Here is a 25,286-nt window from a genome sequence, read left to right on the forward strand (position 1 = left end):
CAATATATTGCTTTCCTTTTTTCCCCCACTTAAATTAATCAATTCCTTTGTCATTTTACTGTTGTCACTTTATCCTTTAATGTGTTTTATTCTGTTAGGTGGCTTGAGTTAAGTTTTATTTATTTGTTTCTTCTGCCCTTTTTTGTTTCTAGATAGTTTCTTTTTTACATTTTTTTTACTATGTTCGTTGATGCACCGTGGGCCTTGGATAGAGCCTTTCCCCGAAGAAAGATATGAGTCCCCCTTCTGAAAAATGAGTAAACCTTAATGTTTTTGCAGTTATTTATATAAAGATTTTTGATGTGAAACCCCCAAAATGAGAATTGATTCATAAAAAATGTATTTTCTTAAAAAACCCAAAACAATATCTCTTAATTGCTAATGTCATAACTTACAAAAAGACAAAGAATACATTTTCAGAGTTTTCATTCACCAACTTATTGATTTCGATATGTCCCACTGTGCTAAAACACCTTTCCATTTAATTAAACATTAATAGTTTAAGTTGCACCAACTGTTACATTCTTGCTGCTTCCAAGACTTGATTCCTCATCGTTCCCTGGTGGACATTGTCTGATTGTCCTCTTTATGATGTTCACACATTTTCAGTATAAGGCAGATGTGGACTGACAGGGTGGTCCAGAACCAGAACTCTGGGACTATGAAGACACACTGTTGGACCTGGTGCAGAATGAGGCCCACCATCCTGTTGAAATAACCAGCGACTATAGGGAAAAGATCTGGACTTGATGGAAGGTCTGTAAATTCATTCTATGTCTTCACATCACTGGTCCCTTCACACATATGAAGGTCAGACATGTGGACACTAACCCCCCCAGACCACCACAGACTCTGCACAGACACCTTCCACTGAAAACATCCTGGATTTTCTTTTTCATCTTTGAACCTGACAGCTGTTTGTGAAATGTGGACTCATCTGACCACATCTCACATGTCCACTGTTCATCTGAGAAGAGCTCAGGTGGACGTTTATGTCCAGTCATGGACCCCTGTAACCCTTCAGCCAGTCAACCTGAAGATCATGGACTCTGACAGAACAGTGTTAACTGAATATTCAATCCTATATTTTATTCATATTTTGTCTCTGTTCCAAGTTTTTTGAGTGGGTTGTAGTCATCAAACTTAAAACATATTTACAGAATACTATAGAGATGAAAATCTTGTCTTTGTGCTTTTGTTGTTTAAATAAATCACATACTGTAAATTTAGTGCTTTATCTATGACTAATCATCAGATTGACTAAAGACTGTAGTTTCATTCATTACTATACTTCGTTAACTACTTTTGTCTTAGTACAAATGTGTACGGTTTGATTAGTGATTCAATTCTCTCTTGCAAATAAGATCTTGAGACATCAACCATGAAGGTCGATTGAGGAAGTTAATTAGCATAAAATGATAGTATCAACGTTAGGTAAAGACAAATAATTCTTTCACACAAATTCTGTCCTTAAAATCTACTCTGTTGCTCTTTTGACAAAAGTCATTAGTGTAATTCATTAAAACTGGAAATCCAACTGTGAACTGGACCAGGTCTGAATGGGAGTCAGTCCCTGCTGTAACACTCAGAACTCTAGTAGAAGGCCTGAATCTAGAAGAACTGAGGCCATTTCAGGAGCAGATTTGGAAAAACCCACTGTTCCATGTCCATGTACGTCTGTATATGTTCTGAAACCGTGTATGGTAAATCAGGTGTCTCCTAAAGAGCAGCTCTGTTGACCAACTCTGGTCATTTAAGGTCTTAAAAGTGGAACCGTATTGGACTGCTGATGCTTCTTCCTGTTTCACAATGTGTTTTTTTTTTCTTTTCTCCTAATGTGTTTTTTCAAAATGTGGTTTCTTTTAGCATATGTGTTCTTGTCATTGTTCCTCTTCTTGTTTGCAATGCTTCTGTGTCTTGATACCGCTTCATAATTTAGTCAAGAGGCAGAGGGGAACCACTTATGTCAGGGTAATATTCACTGAGTTGTCAAGATCTTCAAGACACAGCTTTAAAATGTTGATGACTCAGTGGATACCTTTGATCTTAAACTGAAATTCAACCCTTGCTTTGTTTTTTGTTTTTTTGTTTTCTTTTTTAAACTCCTAGTTCATTTTTGTCTGTTTGACTTTTGACATGTTGCCTGAAGTGCTAAAAAGGAAGGATCTCAGCCGCATGGTCCGATTTCAGGGTGTTGGTCAAAGAGTTCTTCTAATCTGTCACAAAATGCTGCTTGGTTTGAGGAAAAGAAAGTAGAATCCTCCCAAAGCAACTCTGACCAGGACTTCCTCACAAAATCTCCCACAGAGCTGACATGACGAGTCAGGATGTCGTGGATGTTATAGTTTTGGCATAATAAGCATATTCTAGAGGGATTTGCCTTTCATTTAAGCCATTTCTGATTCTAACTGATCAACTACAAGTCATAATTTGTTGTTCTAACAACATATAAGCAGCACGACTATAATGTACTGTAATGCCTGTATCAACACACTACCAGAGTGTTCTTAACACACAACAGCAACAACACCAGTGTTCTGGAAGCTGGTGAGTGACTGGATATTTTTAGAAGTACAGTTTTAATAACACAAAAGTCAAAGGGCAGCTGGGAGGACGAGGCTCCATCTATGAACCTGTTTGTACTAATGTCCAGTACACACATTCGGACTTGTTCCCAAATTGTCCTGCACTCAGTGGTGGGCCGTCAGGGCCAGTAAGGCCTTCTCTGCAGGCCTAAACATAATCAGAAACACTGACCTACATTTACAACCTAAATTGTCATTTATTCCCAACAGACTATTCTCTTCATTGCTTAGCGTTTCTCGTAGCTGCAGCGCTTCCAGTGTGTGTATGTGAGATATTTTGTCCAATCAGATTTCAGTCTCAATGTGTTGCCAGGGTTAGTCTAATCTGCCCTGGGCCTTCAGAATGAGGACTGCTGGGCGATGTAACTTAAACTGTAAAGCATCAGGACTGTTTTTTTTTTAAAGTTTTTCAGTTTCCCCTCACAGGACCAGCTGGTCCCCAATGTCATCAGCATTTATCCTTCCACTGATTGGATGGTAAGAGCAAAACTATTATTACCCCGCCCCCTGAAGGGGAGGCAAGGGGTATTGCTTTTGGTTCAGTTTGTTTGTTTGTTTGTTTTGTTTGTTAACACTCTAGCAGCAAAACTATAGGTTGAATTCATACTAAATTGGGTTTATAGATTGCTAGAGACCCAGAATAGATGTGATTACATTTTGGGAAAAATAGGGCAAAGTTCAAATTTTTATGAATTTTTTAGATGTTTTTTTCTTCTCCCAGTGACTTCTAATGGGCAAAATTTCAAATGTCTATAAAAACATCAATTTTGTTAAAATTTTCTTCAGACTTGGCACATATATAGAGGCAATTGATATGCTGACATCAGCACACGCATAAACATGATGACATCAGCTGGATCAATGACGAAATAAGCTACAATATGAACGAGGGCCGGGGTTTGTTGTGCCTGGAACCACTTGTTTAATTTAGCTTTGGCAATATTCTTTTTAATTCATGCCAATAAAGCGAATTGAATTGAACTGAACTATTAATACATTTGAGGTAAAAAAAAAAAAAAATTATGCCCACAATGGCTGACAGAGGAGAGGAAAATGATTTTGTTTCCGACATACTTAAAAAAACATTTTCAAGGCAGATTTTTCCTGAAAAGCTGGACATGGTGAGGAGAGGTCGGCCAGCCTTAGCTAGCTGGCCAAGCGAACATTCTGTCCACAAGAGAATAGAAACTTAAATCAGGAATACGACTGGACAGAGGAGACTTTCCGCATTGTCCTCCATGGACATAAAAAAGGATTTATGGATGGAACTGAAACACACAGACCACCTCTAGGACAGAGTCAGTGAAGGTTTCCTGCACAAAGAAAGGAGGATGGATTTTGTAAATAAATAATGAGCATCTCTGATGAGTAGGCTATGATGTTTTTTTATTTACATTTAATTTAAGGTTTTTTTAATGTTATTACGAGATAAATATTGATTGTGAACCTCTCCAGACCATCCAGATGACATACAAGTTGCGGTTGTAGAGGTTTGGAGTTGTCTTAACTGGGTTTCTTACTTTAGTAATAATGGTTTTCATCCTTAATACAGGAAATGTCTCTCTCTCTCTCTCTCTCTCTCTCTCTCTCTCTCTCTCTCTCTCTCTCTCTCTCTCTCTCTCTCTCTCTCTCTCTCTCTCTCTCTCTCTCTCTCTGTAATGCCACATCGTGTTATTTTGCACTTTTTTTTTGTATAGTATTGATGGTTTCTATAATTGTGACGTCATAGTGGTGGTATTAAAAGGTGGATTAAGTCCAGTAAGTCCCCACTGAAGGCCCAGGTACCAAATGCACAGCCCACCACTGCCCACATTAATAATTATGTCTTGGTTTAATTATTAACAATTTCATCAGTAGATCATGTCATGTAGTTGTAACACTAAATTGTTAGTAGACTTAAAGTAAACTTAAGTTCTATTTTTAGAGGGAGAAGTTGTCTACAGTGCCATCAGCCACATCCTTGTATATTGTTATTATACATGCATGCATACAGTACAGAGTTTGATGGTGTGACTTTTAACTAAAAGGAGCCGCTGATCAAAATTCAGGAAGTTGAGATAACGCTCTGTAAAAAATTAACTTTATCTTTGCTTGGTTTGTTCTCTAAATGGAACAGCACAAGCTCACCTGTGTTTTTATGTGTGCGTGTTTTAGTGATTCATTTGCAAGAGGAAGAAAAATACATTTTAAAAGTGTCTGAAAAGATTAGAATGATCATTAGTTTGAAAAGGAATGATGATAAATGATCATAATAACCAAGCAAGGTTATTACCAAGGTTGACGAATAAAAATGTGTTGTTGATATTACTGTGTGTTTGATATGTAAAAATGAAATAAAAATGAGAGGGTGTATGTTGTAATATATTCTCATTAGAGGATGTGACATGTCTTTTTGCCTTTGTTGGAAAATTTTTAATAAATGTATGAATGCAAAAGTCTGAGGAACAACTTGTATTTATTTTCTAAAGGTCTATTATCATACAGTAAACCACTGTACAACCTCGAAGCTATTATCTCCTCATCGCCCTCCTCCTGTCTTTAATATCTACAAATAAGAAAAATAACAGAAATCAGTTGAGTGCTTCCCACACAAGCAGGATAAGAACACACAAAACCCACTCAGTCATTCAGTAACATTCAGTAAAATGCAAATTTTGCAAGATAACAAAGCACAGCCTCTTTCAGCCACAGTCCTGTTTTGAAACAAAAAAAATTACCAAAGAAGCAGTAAAGTCCACATTTTCACCAGGATCTAGTTAAGTTAAAAGATCTGTGTGTCAAACATTAGCGTTCTGCCACAGTCTCAACAGCTTTATCACTGACCGACACCATCAGAAGGATGGAAACTCTCCACAAACAACATGAACAGGCTCAAAAAACGGGCAGCTGAGACAAGACAAACATCACTGAGGGCTCACAGTGACCCCAGTGTGTTTTGCTTTGTCCGTCTCAGGTTTGCAGCAGGCGTGGTAGTTCAGTCCTCTGCTCCTCCATGCGCCCCCCCTGGACCCTCAGGAGGAGGGAGAAGAAGTCCTCGTCGTCCATGGGGCCCGGGGCCCGACTGCGCTGGTCCTCCAATCGACCCTGAGCCTGAGGGCAGAAGATGGAAAGTTCATGACACTGGAGTACAGGCCGTGGGAAAACAGGACTATTGGAGTATTCTGTTCTGTGATACTGTTCTGATACTAAGAAGGAATGAATAGGTTATTAATATATATATTTTAATAGTTTACAGCCAAAAATTGGTACTTGTGGTTTGTAGTTGGATGTTTCAGGGTCTGTGATAAACACAAATTACAGTCTGTAACATTTTAGACTCAGTTTTTATTACTTTCACTAAAATCAGAAAAAAAAAAAAAAAATTAGCTCTATGTGACAGTATGTATGGTCGTAGATCCAAATGACAATAAAACTGCATAATATCACCTTGCAACAGTATCACAATATATTGAATCATATTGAATATAAATGTGATTACAAATCACAATACATTGCTTTCCTTTTTCTGTCACTTTTTTCCACTTTAATTCACCTATTCCCTTGTCATTTCACTGCTGTCACTTTATCCTTTAATGTGCTTTATTCTGTTAGGTGACTTGAGTTAAGTTTTATTTATTTGTTTCTTCAGCTCTTTGTTGTTTCTAGATATTTTCTTTTTTTACATTTTTTTTTACTATGTTCTTTGATGCACCATGGGCCTTTGAGTTATGCAGTTTCAGTCTTCTGTTTGCGCTGCACATATGGAAAAACTGACAATAAAGCTGACTTTGACCTTTGTATTTCTATATATCACACTGTAATCCCTGCATCATGATACATATTGCATTCAGTTAAAATTAGATTTAAGAAAATCATGAAATATTGCCTCACTTAAAGTATCACAATAAACCACAACAGGGATATCACAATACTGTACATAATCATATTACATTAAAATTGTAGTAAAAAAAAAAAAAAAGCAATAAACAACTGTGCATACTGTATTGCAACATATGACAACACAGATAAACGCTAACCTCTGTATTACATATATTAAACTGGATACAAATCACATTTGAATAATACATTTAAAGTGTGTCCACTATCCTCTTTTCATACAGTTCTCTCTGAGTTTTTATTTTAATGACTTTTATCTTATTCAGTCCCTTTGACCTTCAGCCACCAAAATATAATCAGTTCATCCTTGAATTCAAGGATGAACAGATGAGCCAAAAGTTTAATTCTGTTGAGCCATTTCTGAGTTCATATGTTTTAAAGATGGTGGCCTGTTCATAGTAGTGCAATCTAACACAATATAATGAATCCTAACCTCTGTGTGATGATACGTATTTTGCTGCAAGACACATGACTTCACACAGATTCATATTTTCAGACCTTCTCTTCTTGTGTGTGATATGACTGGCCTTTATTTAACAAACAGATGCCAAGGTTACACATAAAATGCCTAAATGACTTACTTGTGTGGTGAGAATCATATTATACAGATCTTCTTTGGGCACTGGGGCTGGCTCTGGCTCTGGTTCTGGCTTCCTCACAAAAGACAGTTGTTTTATGCTTCCTCTGAAACTTCTGAACCTTGGTTTTGGTGGTGGTGAGCGTCCGAGCAGTGCCCTCTGGTCATCCAGCCGGCGGGCTTGAGCAGTGGCCACCAAATCGAAAAACTCCTCTTTCTGCAGTGAAGTCATGGAGGAAAAGACGACTGCGGAGAGAATAGAGAGGGACAAGCTTTGATGGTCACACAGCAGGAGAGTCAAAGAAAAAACACAAGAAAACCTCTGGCAATGATTTCCAAAAGAAACTCTAAAGTTGAGGTGGACGGTGCGGGTGGTTTCATGTTGATGCAGCTTGATCAACATGAGTCAGTATTGCTACGTGGAAAAAAGTTGCAACAGCTGCACCAGTTTCATCAGTTCCCCAGAGCTCTGTCACAGCGCTCCTACCTCTGTTGGCAGGTTTGGTGGTGTTGGGTTCCGAATGGCACCTCCTCCTCCTGATGCCCTCTTCCAGCCTGAAGGAACAGCGCTGGTCATTGAGTCGTCTGCCCTCCTGTAAGGTGCACAGGAGCTCGTACAAAGACTCTGGGAAGTCGGGGGTTAATCGATGAGCCTGAACAAATACAATATATAAAGGACATGGTTTTGTCAAAGTGTGGTAGTGACGGTTTTGTTGGCACAGCAGAAGAACTCACCTCCTACGTACAAAAATGTTTCCACCACAAGACTGTTTTCACAATCAGAACTAGACTGGAAGTTTGTGAAGTCAAGAACATAAAAGACAAACATTTCGCTTACTGCATGAGCCTGTAATTGAGAGAAGTTATTTCGAGCACAATAACAGCAGAAGAACATTCCACAGACCTTTTTTGGATCATCCTCTTGGCTCTGGGTCTCCTCATGGGAACAGTTCAATTCCTCTACATCCACTTGTTTTTCTTGGACCTCCATCTCCTTGTGTTCTTGCTCTTCACTCTCACCACTTTCTTGTCCATCATTCTCCTTCTCCTTCTCTTTCTCCTCCAGTTTATCCCTTTCAGTGTTGTCCTCCTTGCCTGCTACATCTTCATCTGTCTGCTCTTCCTCTGTGCTGTTTTGCAAACGTTCTTTCTCGTTGCACATCGCTCCGGCTGTGTTTTCCCCCTTCTCGTTTTCTTGTCTGTCATCCTCTTCCTTTTCTAGAGTCGACTCTGCGGTGACGGCTGATACGATGGCAGCCTCTGTCTCAGCGACGCCCTGTGTTGTATCCCCCTCCTCGGTGATGACCAGGGGCTCCAGCGGCCCCTTCTCACCCATTTCAACACTGATTTCTGAGCTGTCCATTAATAATCTGTCAAAACCCTGAGGGAGCAACATATAGGATGGAGGTTTAGGTCAAACATCTGAGGTCACTTGTTCATATGTAAGTGATAAACACACATGTTCAACTACAATGGCAAGTATCAACACAGAGCATTGGAACAGAGCAGCTGTACCTACAAAGAAATGTGAGCGAAACCTGTTTGGCAGGTTGGAACGTGTTGACTACAGATGTTTAAGCCGAGAATTAACTAAACTCAGATTTCCGTGACATCATTATCTCTGCTCCTATGCCTTAAACATCAGCTTCTTTACCCTCTTAAAGTATATTTTACCAAACAGATCAGTGAAATTCACAGAAAAATGCACCCCCACACATAGTATTCACACAAGTTTTTACCCCTTAAATGAAGTTCCTCCTTACCTTTATCTTCTGAGGTGTCGCTAAAGCATTGTGTCTTGAAGTCACGCCACTAAACTCAACATATCTGACTCAACATTTGTCCGGTCAGTATCTTTGTGGAAAAAAAACTGTGCTATGAATACTTGAACATGCCGACGTGACGAGCTCCCTCCCCTCTGTCTGCCTCTCTACCTTTTCTCTTTCTCTCGTCTTCTCTCTTCCTGTTCCTCTTACCACAGCCCACCCCTATTTACTTGGCCCACATCTGACAACGCATACTATTATGAAGATGAAAAAAAAAGCAGAAGAAAAACCCATTGGTTGTGCTTTCTCTTCCAATCCAAAGCAATCTCTCTCTCTTTTTTTTTTTTTTTTTAAATCCTAAATGAGTGAGTGTCAGAGCGTCTGTAGCAGCTGCTGCTTTAAGTGCTGCGTTTAATTATGTCAGACCCAAGTGCAACATGTTGAAACAGGCGCTTGGCTCTTTGACGCTGCTGTGGTTTTGGCATCCACATCCTGTTGACTCGCAGCTGAAAGGAGAAGTAGAAGCAGACAAGTGAGACAAGCGGTCGATGTGAGATTGATCAGTTTAAGCAGTGAATGTACAAAAAAAAAAATAAAGTGGTCTTCTTCATCTGATTATTTCCATAGTGTTAAAAAAAAAACAAAAAACTAAAGCCTCACACTTAAAGAATGGCAGGTGAACTTTATTGAGTCAAATAGTATTTCTTCTTAATTACATTTTCAGAAAGAAAAACACTTCTGCTTTCTGAAGTAATGCTGATGGGTTTTTTTTGTTTGCTGTTTTTTTTGTCAGGGTTACATTTCACCCAGTCAGTAGTGATATGGTGTTCTCTGTTTACCAAAGGTGTCAAACATCTACACTTTATTTCCTTTTACTTTCTATTTGTGTCAAAGGACAGACTGGTAAAAAGAAAGATTGACCTTTTGTGTTGTTTTGTCTTTTTTCAATCTTGTGTGTTTAACATTTTTTTCATTGTCGTTCATTTTGTTTCACCTTTTAACCAGTGGTGGTTGTCGCTGGTCTGCAGTGTTTGACTGAAGTTCACCTGTGTTTTCATGTGAGTCCATTTATTTAGGCTTTTCCTGAGTAAAAAAGAGAAAAAGAGAAATAAAACCCTATTATTTTTGGTGTTTGAACCAGAGCTGCAGCTATTGATTATTTTTGTAATCGATTAAGCTGTCAGTTATTTTTGTAAACGATAATATACTGATTATTTTCTTTTATTTGATTAAAGGATTATTTGTATAGGTGAAAAAAATAACAAAAAATGTGAAACAGACATTTTGTCCTTTTTTCATTGTCTTCATATTTTAACTTCTGCTGTTGCTGAATGAACTCAGACTGCTCTCATCTTCTTTACACTGATTTGATGTCTATTTTTCGCTTGTTGCTCTAATTTTAATCAGGGTAACAAAAATGGTGAAAATAAGCTCTAAATAAATAAATGAGACCACAGTGTGTCCATGTTATTACATCTTTTTACACCTGATTAAATTAAAATTTTCCTCTTGCTTACATCTTCCTGCATCTTTTACATTTTCATCATTGCCACATGAGTGATATGTGATGTGTGCTTTGATCTGTAATAGTCATCTTGTTACATGTTATAGTGTCTTTTTACGAACTTTTTTGTTTCTTTTCATTTTTATGTCTTCGTCATCGTTTTTCTTTACACTCAAAAAAAAAAAAAACATATTGGCTCAACTAAAAAAAAAAACTTAGGTAACAATATGCATGCACTTTTTTAACCCATAAAGACCCAGTGCTACATTTCTGGCAGTTCCCAAATGAATATTTAACCTTTCCTAAGTGATTTATCACTGTTAATTATGATAATAGCCTCTGTATCTTGCATTTTTCACTGTAAATCATATGTTTCCCTATATCTAACTTCCTGTATTTTATTTAGATCTTCATGAAAACTCACAGTAAATTCAAAGGTTATATATCAAAACAGAAAAAAATGAATAAAAAGTAACTTTTTCAGCAAATCTATCATTAACTGAACATAAACCAAGTGTGTCCATCCACTGTTATTGATCCAACTCCATGGGTTTTACTGGTGAATCAGTGTTGTAGAAGATGATAGTGTTTCCACATTCACATTCATGTGTGTATGTGTGTCCTATGTACGCAGAATGAATGGGCTTCTTACTTACTTTTTATTGTTGAAGAATGAAACCAATTTAAGTTGATTAGTCATGACACCATTCACTCAAACCAAACAAAAAAAATACTAGAAAAACAACAACAACAAAATAACTAGGGATTGGGAGACACCCAAGTATGCTATCTATTTATTTAAAAATGCTTATAACACATTGTTAGACTTTATTTAACTATAAAGACCCAAAAAGCAAATCCATCTACTGATCTAAAATGTTTAATACCTCTTGATCCGCTAATCCTATCAATGCATGTAAGTAATTTGTGTAAAATGCAGTTTGTCATCTTTTCATGGTCATCAGATACGACCCATTTGGACCTTCAGAGGCTCCGTAGTGAACGTGGAAACACCATCATCTTCTACAACATTGATTCACCACTAAAATTCATGGAGTTTAATTAATGACAGTGGTTGGACACACTTGTTTAAAGTTTTTTTTTTTTTTTTTTTTTTTTTTTGAGTAAAGTCACTATTTCTTCAGTTTTCTGTGTTTTGATATAATAACTCTTGAATTTACTCTGAGCTTTAATGAACATCGACGTGATCAGTAAATTATAGGAAAATACATGATCTAAAATGGAAAATACAGAGAATAATATTGTAATAAATGGTGATAAATCATTTAGTGAGCTTAAATAGACAGAAAATTTAATTTGGGAACACACAAATGTAGTACTGGGTCTATTTGGGTTAGCAGAGGCAGATGCCAGGTAGTAGTATCAGAAACATTCATAAAATAAAAATAACTCGAAAAAAAATTCGACTATGCCATTTTGACTAATCGACTATTTGCGCACATTCCGTCTATTTAGACTGAAATAAGTTTGGAAAGAGTGCAAAGATGCAAAACAAAAATAACTTAACAGTCTCCTGATGAACAAAAAGTGAAGTTTGTTTAAAAATTCAAAAAGTTTACAAATGTTGATAAAAGTAGTTTAGGACAGTATGTAAACTTTTGGGCCCATGCTCCTGCTCCGTGGGTCCGTGGGTGTTGCCGGGCCCCCTCCGCCGCCCTGTACCTCTGTGTGCCGGTCGCTAGAGGCCCCTGCTCCCCCCGGTGCATCCACGGACCTGCCTGTGTTGTTGTGTGTCAGTGAACCGTCGGGCAGCAGTCGTCGCCACTGTGCGTCGCTGAAGATGTTGCAGCAGCAGCCTCTGACGGGCAATGGGGCCTCCAACGGCCGGGGACTGGGCATGAGTGGCCACCCCGGGATGCATGCGCTTAACTCGGTTCATCAACCTTCCCAGCACCGGTCCGACGGAGGGGACTCCGGCCTCGAGGGCACAGAAAACGGACATGAAACCCGCAGAGATATTGGTGACATACTGCAGCAAATAATGACCATCACCGACCAAAGTTTGGATGAGGCACAAGCAAAGTTAGTGTCAACTTTAATTTTGTTCATTTTAAAGGTTATTGAGGTTGAAGGCTTTTTTTTTTCTTTTCCGTGTTGTCGATTCCGTCCCGCAGTGACAAAGTTTCCTGAACTTCAACCTATTGTTTCCGATTATTTACATTTTAAATAACTAATTAACGAACAAAAACAAAGATACTTTTGTTGTTAAAATTCCACGCCTGTATTCAGGTGTTGTTGGGGCGGTGGGTTTTCCCTAAATCTGGACCAGCTTACAAACATGTATATGTGGTAGCATCGATCGCTTAAAACATAGCCATTGTTAGCTGGCTAGGCTAGGTTAGCCAAAGCTAACTAGCCAATGCTAACAAAAATAGCTTTAGTTGCCACTAATGTTAATGTTATAATCATACTCGCATGGTTTTGTTTACACGAATGAGGTCAGAAAACTAAATAAAAATAGATTTTAGTGTGCTCTATTCGAGAAACCTACAAATAAGTAATAATATTTTGGCTTCATGTTACCCATAAGCTAAAGTGCTAATTTAGCTTGGCTAAAGCTAATTAGTCAGTTATCTAGGCTAATGCTTGTTTTGGGCAGTTTGCATATGGTTTGGCACTTAGTTGAACTATAAAGTTAGCATTTTGTGCTAGTTTCAAGTCGTGTTTTTCTCCCTGCGCAGGAAACATGCCCTCAACTGTCACCGAATGAAGCCTGCATTGTTCAGCGTTTTGTGCGAGATCAAAGAAAAGACTGGTAACGTTAATATGATCTGTTCTCTTATTGTACTGTATTATGTTTTCAGTGTGAACGGCAGCCAGGGATTTCCACACAGTAGATGTCCTACTATGTTAGTAATACTGTTGACACTGTCAAACAGAAGCCGTCATCATGTGCGCTCAAACAAAACAGTTTTGTTGTCAGTAGCTTTCAATATATTAGCTTTGTTAGAAGCGAAGATGAGTGTGTTTATGTTCAGTCTAAGTCGGTGTTACAGCAGCTGCATATTTGTCCAGCTGCTGTCAAGGCTTCAGGTTAACAGAACAGGTTACACTGCTCCAGGTTTCTATTTAGAAACCGTATCTAACAATAGCTGGTGGACAACTTAGGAGGGATATAAGGTTTATGTAAGGTAAATAAATGCAGTTCTACCTAGTCAAACTGGAACCATATATAACTCCTGTGCAGTATTACTGTACTGTTTTCTATGCAAGACTCTTTATATTAAGTTCATTCCATTACATTCAGTCTACTGCTATCTTTTAATGTAGTTGATGCTTCATAAATGCAAGTATAGATGAATGTAAGGGCAGCCCATGGGATCAATATCTTTCCATTGCCCATATATATTATCTCAGCAATGCTATCATAACAGAATTGGCATCTACTGTTCACTTATAAGATAGGATATTTTGGGAAAATGTGAATGATGCTGCTCAAGAACAAAGACATTTCATCACCAGATGATTAGTAAATTAAATTAGAAAGTAAAGATAAGCTGCATTAAACTCATCTCTTCAAAGACACTTTCATTTTTCTGTTGTTATTTTAATGACAAAACCAACAGAGACTGACCCTTGTCTTAAAACAGGCCTGTCCATGAGGAACAACCAGGAGGAGGAGCCTCAGGACCCTCAGCTGGTGCGACTGGACAACATGCTGCTGGCAGAGGGCGTGGCGGGGCCGGAGAAAGGAGGTGGTGCTGCTGCTGCCGTGTCTGCGGCCACCAGCTCAGGAGGGATGTCACCCGACAGCTCACTCGAGCACTCCGACTACAAAAGCAAGTTGAGCCAGATTCGCAGTATCTACCACACTGAGCTGGAGAAGTACGAGCAGGTATCGTGACTGTACACATTGTCTGTACACGTCTGCCTGTGCTAGAACTACTCTGCCAACAGCATCCTCTAATAGCATGATAGGTATAGAGTTCAGCAGCAGAACCCTTCTATGCTAGAGGGTACATTTTTGCTAGCAGAAATCTCTTTAATCTCTGTCTCCCCTTTTCAACCCCTTGTCCACTTTTTAGGATGTTTCCAAATCATGTCATGGAGGTTGTTAGCCTCAGAGTTTGGGTTGGAGTCAAACAATACACATTTAAATTAGTATTGGAGCCTTAATATATGCTAATGTCTATTCAGATATGTTGCATCACTATTTGCCACACCGTGTTAGTGCAGCACTGTTCTCATTACAAACTAAAGTCAGGGACAAGTTATGGTGGAACATTTGTACACAAGGAAGTGAACCATGGCATTAAAATGACAAAATCTCTGAAAATAATAAACAGGATGCATGTCTTTATGAACCTTTTCAGTGTGGAGTTGCAGCTTTGAGGTTGTTCTTTCAGATAGTGAGACTTTAAAATAGCAACTCTAGGGTAGTTGAAGGGACACTGTAATGGTCACCCAGTGGAAGGATTATTCCAGCAGAATACATACTGTGAACCAGACTATTGGATGACTAATGGTGCTTAGAAACATCTTATCCAACAGTAAAATCTTAAAGAGGATAACATTGCAGATCTTGACTTGAATTCACATAGTTATGTACCGTGTAACTTTGTACATCCAGGGTGGGTTCCATACAACAGAGAAACAAAAACAAAATTCCATATGCAAAAGGGTTTTGCTGGTTTTAGTTACTTTATAAAAGGCTGTAGTGTAAGTTGGAGTTTGTTTCACTCAGTGATATGTAGCACCCTCCTCTGGCAAAATATTGAAGTGTTGTTGTGAATGCAAGAAATAAAAATCTTACAATGACGGAGGAAGACTGAGAGATGTCAGAGTCCAAGAAAGGAGCTAAAGATGTTTTCTGTCCAGTTGTGCTTCTTTGACTCAGTATGGTTTGGTGGGTATGTGCACATTTCTGTTCTTAAATGCCTGTCCTTCTGTTCCCTCTGTTCTTTCTGTTCCCTCTGTTCTTTCTGTTTCGTCGTTTCCCCAGGCGTGCACAGAGTTCACCACCCATGTGATGAACCTGCTTAGGGAACAGTCACGCACGCGACCCGTCACTCCACGAGAGATTGAGCGCATGGTGGCCATCATCCACCGCAAGTTCAGCTCCATCCAGACCCAGCTCAAGCAGAGCACCTGTGAAGCAGTGATGATCCTGAGGTCCCGTTTCCTTGATGCTCGGTACGTGGGTGACTGGAATCATGCATTCATTACAGTCGGTTCACATGCAGTACCGACTGTAATAGTTAGACTGTCCTTAGTTTGATCAAAAATAAACTTTTAACGTATATTTAAAGGAATACAAATCTGTTTTGGTGCCTGATCTTGCAGCCTGATGCCAATATTCTACAATGGGCTGTATCAACAGAGAGCACCTCTGAAACTATCACAATGAATGGTAGTATATTCCTTATCTACAACAAAACCACTGGAGGGGGAGGGGGGGTTCGGAGCACTCGAATTTGTGGGTGACTTTGTATTTAAAGTTAGAAGGAAACAAAGAATTCAGAAAACAAACTTTGGGGCATAGTTTAGGAAGGAAGTATGTGTCACCTTTAAGTCCTTTATACAAACACTCACTGGATATTTTTTGTTTGTTTTTTTTTCTTTAAAATATATCAAAAAGAGGAACTAAGTGTGTTGAAAGAGGGTGGGAACCTTGATTCTCTGACCACAGCTGAAGTGTTGATGGTTGCAGGGTTTGGTTTTTAACGGTTACTCATCCATTGTATGTCTCATCAGGCGCAAGAGGCGTAACTTCAGCAAACAGGCCACAGAGGTCCTGAATGAATATTTCTACTCCCACCTGTCCAACCCTTACCCCAGTGAAGAAGCCAAAGAGGAACTTGCCAAACAGTGTGGGATCACCGTGTCTCAGGTAAAACACTGGCCTCTTGTTTGACATCTGTATGTGTAGTAGCTGAATTTGATATGTCATGTGTTTATTCATAAGAAAAAGCACCAAGTAACAGAAAATGAGGACGACTCCATCATTTTCAAATCTGTTTGTTTTCCCAGTTCATGTGGATTCACACAAACTAGAGTTTTAAAGCCTTGACTTGGGAAAGCATTTCTTAAAAATCTCTGTATATATAGACCTGTTTAAGTGTCACTGAGCCCATTTACATGACCATAAAAATCCAGTTACTGGGAGTAAACAGATTTTGTAATAATCAGATGTGACACATTTACATAGAAATCAAATAATCACAAAACCCTGGTTCAGACGTTTCCATCTATTATTAGATTTCTTTTGGGGTACATTTGTATGTAGTAACGGTAGAATCAAACTTCCTGTTATTGTCCTCACCTCACGTTCAACTCCAATTTCAATATTTTTTTTAAACATATGCACAGATGTTAAAGAATGAAATAAATCATATGTCTTCATACATGAAGACATCAGAGTATTGGGGAGAAACCCAGGTGTGGTGATCTGTTTTGTCATCATGAGATAACTGTCATTATTTGATAAAGCATATCACGTTTTGCTGTTTGTATGATCACTTGAACAATGTGTGATAACTCTGGGCCCAGTGAGAGGCTTAAACACAGAGATGAATCTGAGGATGTAAAATATCCACATTAGTGTTGGCAGGGCAGTCTTCTTGCCATTAATAAGCACAGATGTATTCAGACTGAACTAACAAACTGGTCTTTTATAGGGATTTCTGATCGGTCTTTTTTTGGGTTCAAGTCTTAAAGTCTCCACCAATTATGACATAGATGTTTCATTCAGTGATGTAAATTAAATGTGACAGAAAGGTCATCAGTATCAGCTCTGTGTACACTGGCTACGGTACATGTATGTTCTGTATACAGGGTGGGGAAGCAAAATTTACAATGAACATTTAGTTGTTTTTTCTCAGCAGGCACTACGTCAATTGTTTTGAAACCAAACATATATTGATGTCATAATCATACCTAACACTATTATCCATACCTTTTCAGAAACTTTTGCCCAGATGAGTAATCAGGAAAGTAAACATCAAAGAGTGTGTGATTTGCTGAATGCACTCGTCACACCAAAGGAGATTTCAAAAATAGTTGGAGTGTCCATAAAGACTGTTTATAATGTAAAGAAGAGAATGACTATGAGCAAAACTATTACGAGAAAGTCTGGAAGATACTATTAAAGAAGAATGGGAGAAGTTGTCACCCGAATATTTGAGGAACACTTGCGCCAATTTCAGGAAGCGTGTGAAGGCAGTTATTGAGAAAGAAGGAGGACATATAGAATAAAAACATTTTCTATTATGTAAATTTTCTTGTGGCAAATAAATTCTCATGACTTTCAATAAACTAATTGGTCATACACTGTCTTTCAATCCCTGCCTCAAAATATTGTAAATTTTGCTTCCCCACCCTGTAGTTACAGTAACAATGACATACTGCAAAGAGTGGTATTCTTACTAATCAGTTACAGTAGTGATTCTCAGCTGGTGGATCGGAACCCAAAGTGGGTCGCAAACCCGTTTTCAGTGGGTCGTGGGCCTTAGCCTGGGCAAAAAACAATGTTAATAAACCAATCCCGTGCATTATTTTTAATGAAGCTGAGCGCCGTCCATTCAGTAGGGGGCAGCAATGCGCTGTAATGCTAATGAACACCAGCTATTTCACAGAATAAAAGAAAACCCAAAAGTTTCTATTTATATCATGGCAAAACTCAGGTATGACAATGACTACATCAGATATGGTTTTACCTACACTGAGGACAAAAACCTCAGTCTGTTTAATGCTTGAATAATTGTCTGAATGCTCTTTTAATTTGTAACTGAGTGCTTATTTTTGGTTTTGGTTAGATTCTACCTAATTTAGTGTTAAAGCGAATATTTCCATATTTATCATCATCACCTGCTGGTCAGTTTGGTTTATTATTAAACTTGTCTTCTGTGTTTTCATGCTGTGATATTCCGTATTATCTCAGGTTCAAAACACACCATCTTTTTATAAAATACATTTGAGAAGTTTAACTGCTATCACTTTGGATCGCTGCTTGTCATTGAGGGGTTATAGCGGCTCCTGAAGACCAGCTGAGAACCACTGACTTACAGGAGCTATAGATGCTATAGATAATACTGCCCTTATCTGAAAACAGAGGATGAGGACTGCTGTTTAATTAAAGAAAGAAAAGTGATTGATTGTTGCTGAGTTGAATCTGCTGATTAATAAGTGAACATTATAAATGTCTTTACAAATGAAGCCTTGTGTCATTTGTTTTCCCTCAGGTCTCCAACTGGTTTGGCAACAAGAGAATCCGCTACAAGAAAAATATTGGCAAGTTCCAAGAAGAAGCCAACCTCTATGCCATGAAGACAGCCTTGGGAGCCAGACAGGGTGATGATTCTCCACACACTCCCAACTCCACAGGTACGACCTCATGAAGGCTTGATCATACAGCAGCTCCATCACCGTGCTGTTAGTTCAGGTTTAGTAATACTGGTCTACAAGTAAAATGCTTCCAGAATAAAAGTAGTGAAATTTTACCACATGTGAGTCACTGATAAAGAAAAACCCAGTCAAAAATGCTGGTTGGCTGAAGTTTCCAAGATACAGTCTTGGATCAAAATGTGAAATTCAAGAATTGTGTTTTACTCAAAAGGAACATTAGTCTCAGAGCTACCAGATCTACTTCAATACACTTTCTGCACATTATAATACTTTCACTGTACAGGTTCTATCGAGTGAAAGATTTATGAACATATTGTATAAATGTAAATAAACCAATATAAATGTGGAATAATACTTCATCATATATCTTAAAAACATCAGCAAACCAGCACTTTTGTCATTTGTTTTCCAATTAATCTTATTAAAATATGTATCATTTAGCACATTTAATCTCTGAGGCAGACCATTTCTAAAAAAATTGTAGACCAGTGTAACCAGTCTAGTCAGTTAACGGTATTGGACGCTACAGTGGAGTGTAAGGAGCGTGTCGTTGCCTCTGACTGAGGAGATGATGGCTGTCTGGGTTTTTGTCCAGGATCTGGGTCTTTCTCTCTGTCCGGCTCTGCTGACTTGTTCCTCGGCGTGCCACCGGTGAACGGAGAACAGTCGGCCTATCAGATGGGAGTGCAGGTAAATATGTGACACATGTACACACATCAGAGTATGAGATGTTTTATGAAGATGTTCCGACTTTAAAATGTCTTTATGTTCAGTAACTACAAATCCTATAAACCATATCCATGCTTTTTTTTAGTTTTTACATTTATTTCCTACCATGCAGGCGCAGTAAAAATTCAGCTTTCCTTAACAGTTCTGCTAAAATACTTAAGGTAGATATTTCATTGTTTTGTGATATAATATAATATAATATAATATAATATAATATAATATATAAATACAGAAACTGATTAAAGCACTGTCTCACACCTCGCACTTGCTGACCTTATCAGATTAGATGGTGAATCACTGGTTTTATTCTGTGTTTATATTTGTCCTTTACTCCTGGACCATACCAGAGTTACAGGGTTGAGCTCAAAGGATAAGGCTCAAATTGTCACCATCTAACAACACGTCAATTTATCAAGCGATCTTTTGTAACTATAGCTACATCTCATGCCATATAGTTCCTACAGGTTGTGGAATTTCAGCTGCCTTATATCAACAGCCGTACTGTGCAACATGGATCTGGTAAACTTGGCTGTGACGTGTATTTAAGGCTGAGTAATGATAAAATAAAATGCACTGAATCTCAGACGGAGATGCAGTTACAAAGACAAAACACCATCAGTGTGTGTCACCTGCCTGTAAACAATGAAGATAAGCTAACAATCCCACTGTTACAAAAGAGGTATTTACATGTAGAGTTAAATCTCCAACATTGAGGAACAGCATGAAGTGATTATTTTGCAAAGACTGTTAAAATAAGATATGACTTTATTTATCCCACTGTGTGGAAATTTCACAGTTAACAGCCCCAACATACAACAAGCAAGTGCAGAGAAAAAGACCACAAATGAGTGAAAAAGGAAGTATAGAGAGAAAAGTAAGAAATTTGGTATTTATATAAATATAGGATTAGAATTCAAATTTAAATTAGATGATAGTACTTTGAGCTATGTAAACGTATGTGTCATGTAGACCAGTGTTTGACCTCCTACTGCAGTGTTTTTTAATCTTGGGGTTGGGACCCCACGTGGGGTCGCCTGGAATTCAAATGGGGTCTCCTGAAATATCTAGTAATTGATAAAAATAAAATAAAAACTTACTAATAAAAATATATGGTGAGTTGAGAGAGACAATCACAATCTCTAAAAGACATGACAAACTCTGAAGCTGAAACTGAAACACTGTTGTACTGTTTGTCTTTCAAATGTTCATTGTAGAAGATGCTGCAGCTCTTTCATAATTCATAGTTTGAGTTATTGTTTCTTCAGTATTAATTGTCAGCCTTGTAAATACAAGCTGGACTGACTGTACATGTACTGACTGAGGAAAATAAAATTCTCACTTTGTCCAGTAATCTACACCTGGCTTTTCTGCCTTCGTCCATAATAACACACACTATATAGCCTAAATGTTGTATAAAATTAAAGTTTATTTGCAACATAGTATAGCAGACTATTACATGATCAAAAACAAATTCATTTTAGAAAAAAAAATTTACCTGTTTTGAATGTCTGGGATTGCCAGAAATTTGTGATGTTAAAATGGGGTCATGAGTCAAAAAAGGTTGGGACCCACTGTCCTACTATGTTATGTAGACTTAGGTTGCAGAAGCTGCACAGTGAGATGCTTAAACCTCTTCCCGGCTTAAATGATGTGATATTGATGACTTACACATTCACACACAGTACCTGCCTGTTTTATATCTTTAAAAGTCTTCGCATATTTACAACTCTATGTTGTTCTTGTAAGAAATACACAGCTCTCTACCTGCCCATGTTTGTGACTGTTCAACTTGTGCCTACTCCACTCTGCTTATATAACTAAAGCCAAAACACTGGGCTGGCGGCCAGTGGGTGACCATCTGCAGTCGTTAGGGTTTACTTGACTGGGCAGCAGAAAGAAAGTCCTTGGTCTGTTCAGGGTGAAGCTGCAGGAGCCAAAGTCTGTGGAAAAAAGATGGGAATTTAAAAAAGCACATGATCCCTCTGGAGCACCTCCTCTGGGTTCAGATCAATATAAGATAAGATATGACTTTATTGATCCCACTGTGAGGAAACTGCAGTTTACAGCAGCAAAACTAGCAAAAAGTGCAGAAAGAAACATCTAAGAGTGAAACAGTAAGCATAAAAGAGAATCTGCTATTTATATTACTTGTCCTGTACATATGTTATTTACATATTTACAATATAGATTAAGGAAAAAGATAGAAATATACAAATAAATACTAAAAAAACAAATACTAAAACATACAAAAGACAGGAAATCACCAGAAAGACCTGCTGCAACTTATGGCACTTTATCCCTTTTAAGACTACCATTACAATAGGCCACCCAGATTTCTTTGTTTTTTTTGTGTCAGAAAATGTCTTTTTTGTCAATTCTCTTGCACATTTTTTCAGGATGAACTTAACTTTCAATATCTGGGCATTAAGTATCATTATTATATGTAATAAATGTTTAAGAGACACATTTTTTTTAATCAATTATGAAAAACAGCTGTAAATGTCGACAACAAATTTTTATGAGATTACAGAAATAAACTTTTAACTACTTTACATGTGCTTTAACAGGTTTGTTTATCTAGAGCATTCTGTGTTCATGTTATAGTTTATTATTTTGTATTATTTGTAGTCATTTTTAGTCTGTGTGAGCACTGTCTCTGTGGACAGAGCCACTTGTTGGGAGAAAAACATCCATGATCTGTTTCTTTTACAGAGTGTGCATCTCTTTCTTCCCTCACTAGCTCTCTGCATATGTATTTACACACACACACACACACACACACACACACACACACACACACACACACACATATATGTATATAATTATTACAGCTAAAATGTAGCTATTGATGAACTATACAAACCACAAAAATGCAGATCAAAACAATGGAAAAAACATCTAAAATCCACAAAAACACAGCAAAACATACTAGTAGAACACTCCAAAACAGCACGATCACTATTATAGACAATGTTTTTTTTTTACATGAATTCACTGCAAAACACCACTAAAACGCTGCTAAAAGTAATAAGTGTCTGTCATTGACTGTAGCTGTTGTCTGCCTCGCTCCGTCTACTACTGTCTGCTCCCCTACCCACTTCCACACCTCCCCCACGTGGTTCAGGAGTTATGGTCTTTTGAATGCTGTAAAGTGCAAAATGTAGCGCCGGAGCCACAACCGTCTGAGGAGGGTTAGGATATGAAGACAGGTGATGAGGAACTGGTTTAATCTGCCTTCTGCTGCCTTCGTGTTCTCTTTGTCACCTCTCAGGCTAACGGAAACTGGCAGGGTCGAAACTCGCCTCCTCCCGGCGCCTCCCCCAACAGCGACCACTCGGACAACTCTGACTGATGGCCCCCGGCCCCACTGGCACAGAATGACAGCGACAGGACGATTGACGCCAGAAAAGACAGAAAAGAATGATATCACACCTCCCACTTCGGCTGCAGTTGTGTTTTTTTGTACGTCATTTAGGTTTGGTTATTTTAAAGATGGATATTTTGTTTGTTTGTTTGTTTTTTTGTCTTTTTCTTTCCTTAACGCTCAGCATTGGTCATTATTATTATGTTTGGATGATTTTTAGCTGAGTGCATGGATGGTAGAGTGATTTAACTGTGTGAGTGTGTGTATGTGTGTGTGTGTGGTGTGCTTGCAGGTGTGGTTTTATTATCGGGGTTGAGGGGTTTGTTTTCCACTACTTTTGACATGTTACTGAGATGTGTGTTAGTGGGTGGGATGGGGAATGTGCAAGGGGGGCTGCATTATCATTGTTTTTAGCACACTATATCATTATAATTAATATTATTGCTGTTTTATTATTAGTGCTACAAGTATTTTATGGTTTTCATTTAAAAGGCTCAGAAAGAGAGAATGCATTTATTGAATGAGAGGGCAATAGCGAAAAATCCAAAGACTTTGTGTGTTTGTTTCTGTTTTTTTGGTGTTGTTTTTTTCTTTTTCTACTGGGCCTACATGTCCCTGGAAAAATGAATGAGGCGTGCCTGAGTCCACATTAACGGTTTGAATGAGTATATCAACAGTGCTGTCTTTTTTTCTGTACAGTGAAACACCTGTATACTCTCTACCTCTTTTACAATAAAGACTCTCTGTATTCACAAGCAGCTCGTGATCCCTCTGGGTTTATGGAAACACGACACTGCACCTGTTTGTCTAAGTTTTATCACTTTGTGCTCACATCTGAAGTTTATTTTGAAGTACATCCTGATCGTATTGAGTTGTATTTAACCCATAAAGACCCAAACAGCCACTGACGACCAAAACCATCTACTGACAAAATGTTCAATAACTTCTGAACCATTAATTCTATCAATCCATGCAAATAATTGGTGTAAAATACAGTTTGTCGTCTTTTCATGGTCATCACATATGACCCAATGGGCTCTGCACAGCCCCACTACTTCCTGAACTTCAGGTAGGTCCTTTATTTCCTGTCTTTGATTATTGGACACACTGATTAATCCAGGTGTGTCTGCTACTTCTTGTTGTGACTACTGATTAATAAGGCACACTTGGATTAATCAACGTGTCCAATAATCAAAGACAGGAAATAAAGGACCCACCTATACTGGTTTTATTAGACCTTAGTGCGGCTTTCGGTACTGTTGACCATCACATCCTTCTGCAACGTTTGGAAAAATCAGTTAGTATCAAAGGATCGCCATTAATGTGGTTCAGATCCTATCTAACAGATCGTTCTCACTTTGTTAACATTAATAATGAATCCTCCCAGTGCACTACAGTTAGTTTTGGAGTACCTCAAGACTCGGTTCTTGGACCAATACTGTTTATCATATACATACTTCCTTTAGGTAACTTCATAAGAAAACATTCCATCGACTTTCGTTGCTACGCTGATGATACCCAATTATATTTATCCATTAAACCAGATGAAGCCAATCAGCTAGCCAAACTACAGGAGTGCATTAAAGATATTAAAGATTGGATGACCAACAACTTTCTGCTGTTAAACAAAACTGAAGTCATTGTGTTTGGCCCAAAAACTTTCAACTTTAATCTGAGCTTTAATGAACATCTACACGATCAGTTAATTAAATATAGAAAAATACCTGATGTTCACTGAACAAACACAAAACTCAGTGGATTATGTCATATTAAATTGTGAAAAATCACTTAAATATAGAGAACAAAATATTTTGGAACTAACACAAACGTAACACTGGGTCTTTATGGGTTAAAGTGCTAAATAAATGCACTTTCCATTTGAGTTACAGTGTTAACATTGGGGAAAATACAGATGTGTCAGTTAAACAAGAATAAAACAATGAGAGAGAACTAATAAACATAATGAACACCATCATGTTTATCATCTAAAAATATAATTTAATTTACTGATAACTATGAATCACTGTGATGCAATAGATGGAAATAGTGAATGCAATTAACCCATTAAGACCCCCAACCATTTTTTGATGTTTGATGTTTAAAAAAAAAGGTCAGTAAATTCAAAGTTTGCATCAAAACTGAAGAAAACATGACTTTTTCAGCAAAATATATCAATCTTGGATAAAAACCGTTTTCTCCATCCACTGTCATTGATCCAACTCCATGGGTTTTACTGGTGAATCAATGTTTCAGAAGATGTCGTAATTCCATGTTCACTACAGAGACTATAGATGCATCCAAAAAGACATCTGATCTTGCTGAAAAGATGACACTATGTTTTCCCTGAATTATTTACATGTATTGACAGGATTAGTGGATCAATAGGAATTAAACATTTTATCCCATAAAGACCCAGTGCTACTTTTGTGGCAGTTCCCAAATTATTTTTTTCCTCTCTGTTTAACCTTTCTTAAGTGATTTATCACCATTTATCATAATATTATCCTCTCCATTTTGCTTT

General features: G+C 37.9%; 2 protein-coding genes and 1 long non-coding RNA gene across 3 annotated transcripts; 1 reads left to right on the top strand and 2 right to left on the bottom strand.

The window, feature by feature from the left end:
* Positions 1 to 4,069: 4,069 nt before the first annotated feature.
* LOC115435698 (uncharacterized) lies at positions 4,070 to 19,850 on the bottom strand. The gene is made up of 3 exons (XR_003937729.1): positions 19,841 to 19,850; positions 17,670 to 17,672; positions 4,070 to 4,162 (listed from the first exon to the last, which is right to left on the bottom strand). It is a non-coding gene; the product is annotated as an uncharacterized LOC115435698 (long non-coding RNA).
* Positions 5,022 to 9,191, bottom strand: gpsm3 (G protein signaling modulator 3). Its single transcript, XM_030158286.1, has 5 exons — positions 8,802 to 9,191; positions 7,943 to 8,419; positions 7,526 to 7,691; positions 7,043 to 7,284; positions 5,022 to 5,675 (listed from the first exon to the last, which is right to left on the bottom strand). The coding sequence occupies exons 2-5, from the start codon at positions 8,399 to 8,401 to the stop codon at positions 5,535 to 5,537; spliced, it is 1,008 nt and encodes a 335-aa protein (XP_030014146.1). The 5' UTR covers positions 8,402 to 8,419; positions 8,802 to 9,191; the 3' UTR covers positions 5,022 to 5,534.
* pbx2 (pre-B-cell leukemia homeobox 2) lies at positions 12,068 to 23,523 on the top strand. Its single transcript, XM_030158285.1, has 8 exons — positions 12,068 to 12,351; positions 13,011 to 13,084; positions 13,920 to 14,164; positions 15,272 to 15,462; positions 16,024 to 16,159; positions 18,510 to 18,651; positions 19,268 to 19,362; positions 22,673 to 23,523. Exons 1-8 carry the CDS (start codon positions 12,110 to 12,112, stop codon positions 22,751 to 22,753), a joined length of 1,206 nt encoding a protein of 401 aa, XP_030014145.1. The 5' UTR covers positions 12,068 to 12,109; the 3' UTR covers positions 22,754 to 23,523.
* The last annotated feature ends 1,763 nt before the right edge of the window (positions 23,524 to 25,286 follow it).

The sequence above is a fragment of the Sphaeramia orbicularis genome, chromosome 16 (assembly GCF_902148855.1).
Source record: "Sphaeramia orbicularis chromosome 16, fSphaOr1.1, whole genome shotgun sequence".
NCBI lineage: Eukaryota > Metazoa > Chordata > Actinopteri > Kurtiformes > Apogonidae > Sphaeramia > Sphaeramia orbicularis.